The 8,718-nt window shown below is 44.4% G+C and overlaps 1 protein-coding gene across 1 annotated transcript in view; it reads left to right on the top strand.

Moving 5' to 3' along the window:
- The first annotated feature begins 5,951 nt into the window (after nt 1–5,951).
- The window catches only part of LOC105929905 (microtubule-associated serine/threonine-protein kinase 1), a 98,043-nt gene continuing 95,276 nt past the window's right edge, over nt 5,952–8,718 (top strand). Inside the window, exon 1 of the mRNA XM_012867839.3 lies at nt 5,952–7,148. Within this exon, the coding sequence (XP_012723293.2) occupies nt 7,110–7,148 (39 nt within the window). The 5' untranslated portion in view covers nt 5,952–7,109. The remainder of the gene's footprint in view (nt 7,149–8,718) is intronic.

Raw genomic sequence — 8,718 nt, 5'->3', positions numbered from 1 at the left:
GGGGTATAAAAGCAGCTCCATCTTTAAAAGAAAACACACATAGCTCCATCATGAGCCTCTGTAGACCTCTTTTTGACTGTTGCACTTTTCAGAACCCTCTGGCGACTCTCTTGGTTCAAAAAAGCGACAAGCAACAAATCCTGGTTTTGAAATATGATGATGATTACTCTTTAAATTTGCATGTAGCAGTTTGAACATTTAAGGCAGCCATCCTAAGATGCACCTCCATATTTGGTCAATTATACATTAGGCCAAACATGGAAAACTTGTTTTTGAACAAGGTTAAAAGCTTGACAGTCAGGGACTTAGAGGTATTTCAGAATGAAAGTACAGTTTCTCGTATGGATAAAAGGATTAATCCATTGGAACATTTTTGCTTCCCTGTGTTTTATGCACTGCGTACTACATGTAGCATCATCTGTTGTGATGCAGCTTCGTGCATTGTGGATAAGCAGCTGTACATCTAGATTCAGCTGATGGTGGAGCCGAATAAGAGAGGGAGACATGATCCGGAAAGCCTCCCTGCTCGCATCTGCTCACATCCTGCTCAGACTGGGACCAGGTGGGCTGATTTTTCCATCATGTCTGAGAGTAAACCTCAACCAAAGCCAGGACTTTCCTGCATAGTTTTAGGAAAGCTTTGAAAACTTAGAACCCAAACCCAGACTCCAGTGGCCATTGGAGCACTGTTCCAAACATCTCAGCTAAAGCCTTTAACTTTATATTAATGACAGAAGTAATTTGCTTTGCATGTAATTACTAGACTAGTGGATATGAGCTCATGTTCCAGACCACGCCAAGCAGCTGCTACCCTCCTAAAGTCAAAGGGATTACAGTTTCATTACGCAAGAGGATATAGAAGCAGCGTGATCTCTGTGTTCAGCAGCAGCAGCTCATTCAACAGCAACTATCTGGACCACGTTATAAAAAAGGCTGCTGTGTTCCCCACCTGGATTCTGCCTGCTTTACGTTTCTTCCTGTGAAAATCAGTGCAGCGTTGCTGCAGCAGACAGCCAGGGTTATTACACGTTTCCATGACAATATTCCACACTTTGAGAGTGAACATCTTCTGAGTTCTAGCCTGTTTTAGCTTTTTTAACTTTTAAATAGAAAATGCCTCTTCCACACTATAATTTAAATATTTAATGTAGGGGCTGCACTGTGGCGCAGTTGGTAGCACTGTTGCCATAAGAAGGTCCTGGGTTTGAACCCTCAGTCTTGCATGGTTGATCTCCATGTGCATGCGTGGGTTCTCTCTGGGTACTCTGGCTTCCTCCTGGAGTCCAAACATGTGACAGGTGTGCCCCTGCTTGTTTGTCCTGTTAGTCTTTGTGTTGCCCCATGATGGACTGACAACCTGTCCAGGGTGTACCCTGCCTCTCCACCAGTGACCACAGGAGAAAGGCACCAGTCACCCGTGACGTCGCACAGATGTGTGGGCATTAAAAAATGGGGGAGGGGGGGGGGTGGATGGATGTTTAAATATAAAAGCATGTATGTACAGATGGATAAATGGGATAAATGCACAAAACCTTTAAAGAAGGGAATAAAGTCTGGTAACAGAAATATTTCTCCATTTTCGTATTTCATTCCCATCCAGATCTAGAGAATACTTGACTTGAATAAAATCCCAGAGTTTTCCAGACAGTCCAGGAAACCTGGAAGTCAGCAGGACTGTTGATATGTATCAAGCGTGTCCATCGCGAGCACAGGAAGCACTCACAGATGGTGACAGAGCCAAGAGGAGCACAAAGACAACAAGGCTTTGTGTGGGTGAGAGGGGCCCGGCGGTGCGAGGGGAGAGTTTTTTTTCTGTTCGTCAGGCTTTACACAACATACAAGCGGCAGAACAAACCACTGCCATCAGCACTGAGACGATCCGGCCGTCTGACTGCCAGCCAAACGGCCCGACAGCTCCATTTAATCCAACTAAAAAACAGCCTGCTTACTGGGGCTGTTTTTCCTGGCTCGGTTCGGGACGCTCTCAACTTACACAGCACAAAGGATGATTTCAGATTGGAGCGCAGAGATTTCATAACAGAAAGGATCTGGACACTTCATTTCTATTTGAATTGTTTTTACAGCTGTTTTTCCTCCCAAAAAGCCCTGAATATTTAATAATACAAATTCAAAAGACAACATCCTGTCATGGTGGAAAATGATCTCATCTTATTAATTTAAGATGGAGCCAAAGTGGAAAAGCTGCTTGTGGAAAAACTAAAGCACGCCCCGTGATTTGATAGCTTTCCATCGGACTTGATCAGTCCCTCACATCATTGTGGAGGAATTTTAACTCACTTTTCACCACAATATTGTCTGTGTTCGTATATAGAAACAACAAGCAATTTGATTCCTATTTTATTCTTCATTCTGCCGAAGATTTGCTGCTGTGTTTGGGAGTATTGTCCTGTTTGCCCACCATTTTGGGTCATTTCTGACCAAGATTGTGCAAAAGGCCCTTTCCATAACATTACATCGAGCTTTAACGTTGTATTCCCTTTGCTGGGGTTGCCTTAAAACAGTGCACATGAAGCTGTAATGTGAAAGTGCTTATATAGATCCATGTCAATACCTGCCAAATAATGAATGACCTTGTTCTGCTCTTAGTGCTTGCCAGGAACCTTGGTGGTGTTTACTGCCTCCAGCCAGGGATACAGTACCTTTAATTTGATACACTGCTCTCGTGAGAGAAAGATCTGCAATAAGCACGTGTACCACCACCCATCCACCCCCTATGAGATCACAATAGGCTAATGTCTGTAAGCTCTCAATGCTGAGTCAGTGTGGCGAAAAACTGAGGGACCATGATGAACAGACTGATGGAGACACAGATCCAGCAGCAAGTGAGGGTTCGATCCAATTAATCAATCCTGGATTAATCAGGCCTGGATCTGCTTGGTAAAAATGCAGTTGCAGCTTAATTATTCACTGAATCCACCCCCCCCCCCCCCCGACACACACACACACACACACACACACACACACACACACTCTTTAATCCTCAAGTTCCGGCAGCGGTGTTTGCACCCCCATGCACCAGTGTTAGAGACACGATAGAGCTTGTTTAGCCAGATCGAGCTGGTCATAATTCTGAATCAAAAATGAGCAGACATCAAGATGTCTGAACCGCGCCACAGAGCATTAGAGTGACCTCCCTGGGGAGACAGGACAGCTGTGAAGCCGGAAGGATGACAATTCTTCCAGCTGAGATAAAGAGGGCAGAGAGCTGGTGAAACTGAGAGCAGAAAGCCAAGCTTGATCCTAGACAGTAAGTAGTTTTTAGATCTATCTGGAGGAACACTAGTTCTTCTCTATCAGTAAGGCTGTTTTCTGGCTGTTTTGCTGTCAGTTCCATTCACAATTCCCCTGTAAATAGTTAGACTGTATTTGTTTGTTATGCTTTTTTGTTTCCTCTGCTGATTATTGAAAACTATTTGTGTTGCTACTGGAAAGATTTTATTCTGTCGCTGACTTCAACTAGATTCAATTTATTCATTCAGTTTCCCATTAAAATGTCAATATTGTTATTCTAAAAATAAATGTATTTTATTATACATTTATCTCACCCTTAAATGTTAAATAAAGCTTCTTTTGCTCCTTCAGATAGATTTCAGCTAGATTTTGGGAGCTGATCAGAAAACTAATGCGTTTTATTAATTAAGTTTTATTAATGAATACACATTATGAAACCTTTACCTTTCCCATAAATACATTAGTATAGAGATTAATTTGACCTCAAGGTGTCCAGGCCCATTGAGTAGCAACCCCAAAACATCATGCATCCACTATGTTTAAAAAATTATTTGAGTGCATGGTGCTGATATACTCTGCTTGGTTTCCTTGAAAAATTCTGCCATGTGTTACATCCACATAAAATCTACTTTTGGACAGATGTGACTACGTTATTTTGGTCAATTCAAACACAAGATGGCACATTGTATTTATTTATTTGCATAAAGAGGAACCCCTCTCCTGACAGTCCTACTCTGAAACCCATCCCTGCTCAAACGTTTTTCTACTTAAAATGCCATGACTTTTAACATTTCACACCATCACCTTCCGAAACCAATCTTCTGTGTCATTCTTTTCCTGTTTTTTTTTTCAGAAAACAAACAAAATAATACAGCAATAAGTTATTAAGTTGATTTAGGTAAAAAGATAATTTTTGTCGAAAAAGGACTGAGGTCACATTGTTTTAGGAATCACATGCAATCTGAATCCTGCAAATGATTGCAATGGTTGCTCCCCTCAGGTTATTGCTGATGCTCTTGACACAATGCCTTGGCAGTGTGTCAAGAGCACTTGTACCCTCTTGACCAGTACCTGACAAAACTTACTTTTTATAGAATCGTTGAAAAATATCGGTGGCAGGATCATGCTATGGGATTTTTTGTCCCCCTTCTGTGGGCACAGGAATGTGTGTCAGAGTTGATGGGTATGTCAATAGAGCTAAATACAGAAAGAAGACCTTTTGGAGGGTGCGCAAGTCTTGAGACTAGAGCAGAGATTCACCATCCAGGAATTTACCAATCCGAAAACTGCAACCAGAGCTCAGAGGAAATCACTTAGATCAAGATATTATTATGTATCAAAGTTAAGATCTAAATCCACTTGAAAATCTGTGGCAAGACTTCAACAATCCTGTTCATAGATCTTCTCCATTGTCCACCTTAGCTTGAGCTGCACTGTAAAGAAATAAAAAGAAATTCACTATTATCCGTTCCTTTGTTTGGCTCATCACAAAAAATCCTTATAAAATATGTTTGAATTCGTGATTGTAATGAAAGACTTTATAAAGGTGTCTGAATGTCCTTACCTTGACTATAATAATTTGCTTCATCATATTATCCTTAATATCCTACATATTGCTGTCAAAAAAGCAACGGCCACCGCATCAGCAGAGGAATAAGCGTGCCATCAGGACACACATCAACAACAACAGTCTTTCTTGCCACTTGGGTCAGCGTGGGCAGCTTTCAGAGTCTTGGATGCTCCCCTGCAGATCTCCTCCTGCGTTTGGTGCTGATGAGGTCATCGCTGTGTGGGCAGGCTGAACCATATGTTGCATCAAAACTGTGTGAAAGTCCTAATCTCCAGCAAAGCATTATGCAATGCCTTTGCCAAAGGGACCACCCATCCGCTGGTGCTGGAAATCAAAAGCATTATTTTGCTGACTGCAACCCTGCAAAAGCCAAAAAGGTGAGTCTCAGCTGGCTTTATTTATTTATTTATTTCAGATTTTTTTTTTTTTGTATGGCTGCACACTGGTGCAGTTAGTAGCACTGTAGCAAGATGCTGGTCTATCCGCAGGAAGTTTTCATGTTTTCCCTGTGCACGCATAGATTCTATGTGAGTACACTGGCTCACTATAAATTGCCCTTAGGCGTGAATGCATTTAAGGTTGTTTATCCAGTGTGTTTTTGTGTTGCCCTGTCATGGACTGGCCACCTGTCCAGGGTCTACTCCAACATATGATGGATTGAGATGGTTGCCAGCCCCCCACCCCCCATGTGACATGTGGAATCTGTTTTCTAAGACTGAAACCCCCAAGTTCACATGCTTGGGAAATTTGTGGAGACGGTGTGCAGAAAGGCAATATGACGATCTTACTATGTTTTCATTATTGTCATATCAGGTGAAAATAAATAAGAAGAAAACAAATTGGTTGTGCACATGCACAACAACACCGTCTCTCACCTCATCTCCACCATGAAACACAGTGGCAGCAGCGCCATACTGTGGGAACACGTTTCTTTATCAGAAACAGGGAACCTGGTCAGACGTGATGGGGTACCACTTTTCAGACTTTTAAAACTTTTATTCATTTAGTTAAACCTCGAAAGCGTTTCTTCACATCTGTGCTCTACTTTGTCTATCACATAACACCTGAGGTCTGAGATTGCGATGTGACAAAATGTTAAACAGGACCGAGGGGGGTGTTAATGATTTAGCGTTTTACTGCCTTGGCAGCCAGTCACGTGAAAAGCTCAGGATCCTGGCTACCGAGCTAACCGTGTGCCGCTGTCTGTGGTGCTGAATTTGGCTCGCCCAGGTTTTCACGTTTCCTCTGACAATATTCTAAAAACCAATCAGCAGCAGAGCACTCATCCCCGCTCTCTGACCCCCCACATCTGCATGCCCTTACAGCTAAGCTATGCCCCGCAGTGTGTCGATTGCTCGGGGAAGTGGGCTGGGTGTTCGTGGAAGGAGAACCCCTCTCCGCTGTTGGAGAACAGGAGCGGGGAATCCCGGGGAACATTAGAAACATCGCGTTTAGCTTTCCCCCCGCCCCATTCTATCACCGCGTCCACTTTACAGAAAGTTAAGCAGACAAAAACAAAGAAAGAAAGAAAAGTGGGTATGAATGAAAGAAGAGCGTGAACGGAATGCCTGGTTGTGAGAGGAGGCGCTTGTTTCCCGGCGAGAACAGGCAGATCTGCGGCGAATAGGCAGCAGCCCGGCGGAGCAGCGCTGCGATGCATTCCTGATGAGTCAGAACTACCAGCCTGGTTGTTTTCGCTTTGGACACGTCGTCCTTTGTGTGCAGAGGTGGGGACAAGCGGACACGTCTTTGGCTCCGTCTGCAGCAGCCACAACAAGGCGGAGGAACTCTGATTCGGACGATCCTGCCTGAGCGCGGTGTGTTTGTTTTGCGGAGGCCTTTCTGTCGCTCAGCGGGACCGCACCGAAGCCACGCAGACCTTCTGGCGAGATGTCAAGGATGCTCCGAGAACAGCGGGATCTCTGAGCGCGTAGAGGGCAGCATGTCTGCCTGCAGAAAGGAGGCAGGGCGCACATCGCAAGCGAGGCTGGTGGAGGGAGTCGCATCGTCGCTTTGTTAGCCAGGAGAGTAGTTTGTTTTTGTTTTTGTTTTTTTTTTCACCGAGAGAAAGAGAGAGGGAACGACAATGCTCGACATGTGCGTGTGTCTCCGGATTTCCTCTACGTGACCCCGGTCTCGTTCGGAGTGTGCTGGGACGCGCGGCTGCCGCTGGTTCGTGCCGTTCGGGCGGATCGGATGCTGACGACCTGCCCGCCCGCAGAAACACACCATTAAAGGGTCAAAAGACTGCTTTAGCGAGGGAACCCCCTGCTCACTCCATTACGCCATGGATGACTCGGGGATAATAAGGCGTCGCAGGCTGCAGGTGAGCCGCGCACACAGCAGACCTGAGTCCCGCTTCATTTGTTTCCAACCTCGCCCTTTGTTTCTGACTTTTGGTTTGCCTGCTTGACACCCTTATCTACATTTATTATGAGCCAGAAGACTGCGATCTGGGTCAAAAGTCTGATTGCATGGAGAATATATGTCAACAACAATCTTTCAAGTCTTACCACATATGCTCAGTGGCAATTGTATGCTTCAGTCTAAACCATTAATTGTGGCTCTGGTTGCATGTAGGGTTGTGCAGGAAGGTGAACTCTCAAGTCTTATTCTTTCAGCTTTTAACGGGTTATCTTTCAAGGACCGCCCTGTATTTAGCTCCATCTATCATCCCATCCCTGTTGACCATTATCCCATCCACTTTGACCCCAGCACCCCACAGCATGATGATGCCACCGCTGTGTTTCAGAGTATGGGCAATATATTCAGGGTACAGTGTTAGAATCCTACCAGACATAGCATCATGCATAGACCAGAAACGTACATTGATTTTCCTCAACACTTCACATTTAATTGTCATGAACACATGGACAAATCAATGGAGAAGTGGTTCACCAGACATAAAGTCAAAATTTTTCCATGGTCTTCTCAGTCAGCAAATCTAAATCCTACAGAAAACCCGAGAGGTCAGTAAAAAAGTCTAAGACAGGACCTCTGACTCCGGATCTAGACTCTCCAAATAAGAAGGATTAAAGACCCCTCTTTCTGTGTGCTTCAACATTAGAAATGATTTAGAAGAGTAAGTCTTCCACACAGCTTTGACAGAAGGGTTGCTGATAATTGTACTATAGGTGTCTTTGTTAAAAATCACTTATTTCTTGACTTAATTTGCTACCTGACTTATAGTTCCACCAGCTTTTTTTTTTTTAGATTAAAGCCAATTCATGAGCCTTTGAGCAAAACAAAGTCTTACCATTCTTTCACACACCCCTGTAGGGTTTCGCAGTCTCTGCAAAGCCTATTGCCACAACGTGACCCGATTCTACTTCAAGACAGGAAATTTTGTACTAATTTAGGTCACATACATTTAATTTTCTGATGAGTGGTTTTGCTTTCGTTCATCTAATTTTAGGGTTTAGCTTTTCCACTCTGCGCCGTCTCTTTGACGAAATCTACGGGGATGAATGGGCACCGATGCATGCTGATCTGATGCGTTCAAATGACTGTGCTCATCCATTATGAGGCAGCCTGTGTAACCAGGGGTCATACCCCCACCCTCCCCCTCCCTCCACCACTTTGCGGTTCAGTCAAGTGAACTGAGCAGAGATGAGCAGCCTGCAGGCCGTGCAGACAGCAGCTTCCTGTGAGCTTCTGCACAGCCATGCGTGCGTTTGTGTGTACCTTCCTGCTGCTGTGGGTGCATTAGATTTCTCGAACTCATCTGCACTCTGGCGGTTTCATTTACTGAAAAGGAGAATCATGAAGGTGCGGTCAGAACGGCACCTGTGGGCCCAGTGGAAGAAAATTGAGCCACTATTGTTGGGCAAAGAGGGAAATGGCTTTTAGAGAAGTGAAGCGAGGCTTATAGCAAGGTGTGCTGATGATTTGACTTC

This window comes from Fundulus heteroclitus, chromosome 16, assembly GCF_011125445.2.
Source record: "Fundulus heteroclitus isolate FHET01 chromosome 16, MU-UCD_Fhet_4.1, whole genome shotgun sequence".
NCBI lineage: Eukaryota > Metazoa > Chordata > Actinopteri > Cyprinodontiformes > Fundulidae > Fundulus > Fundulus heteroclitus.
The sequence above is the reverse complement of the archived record's forward strand: the minus strand, read 5'-3'. Positions and strand labels throughout refer to the sequence as shown.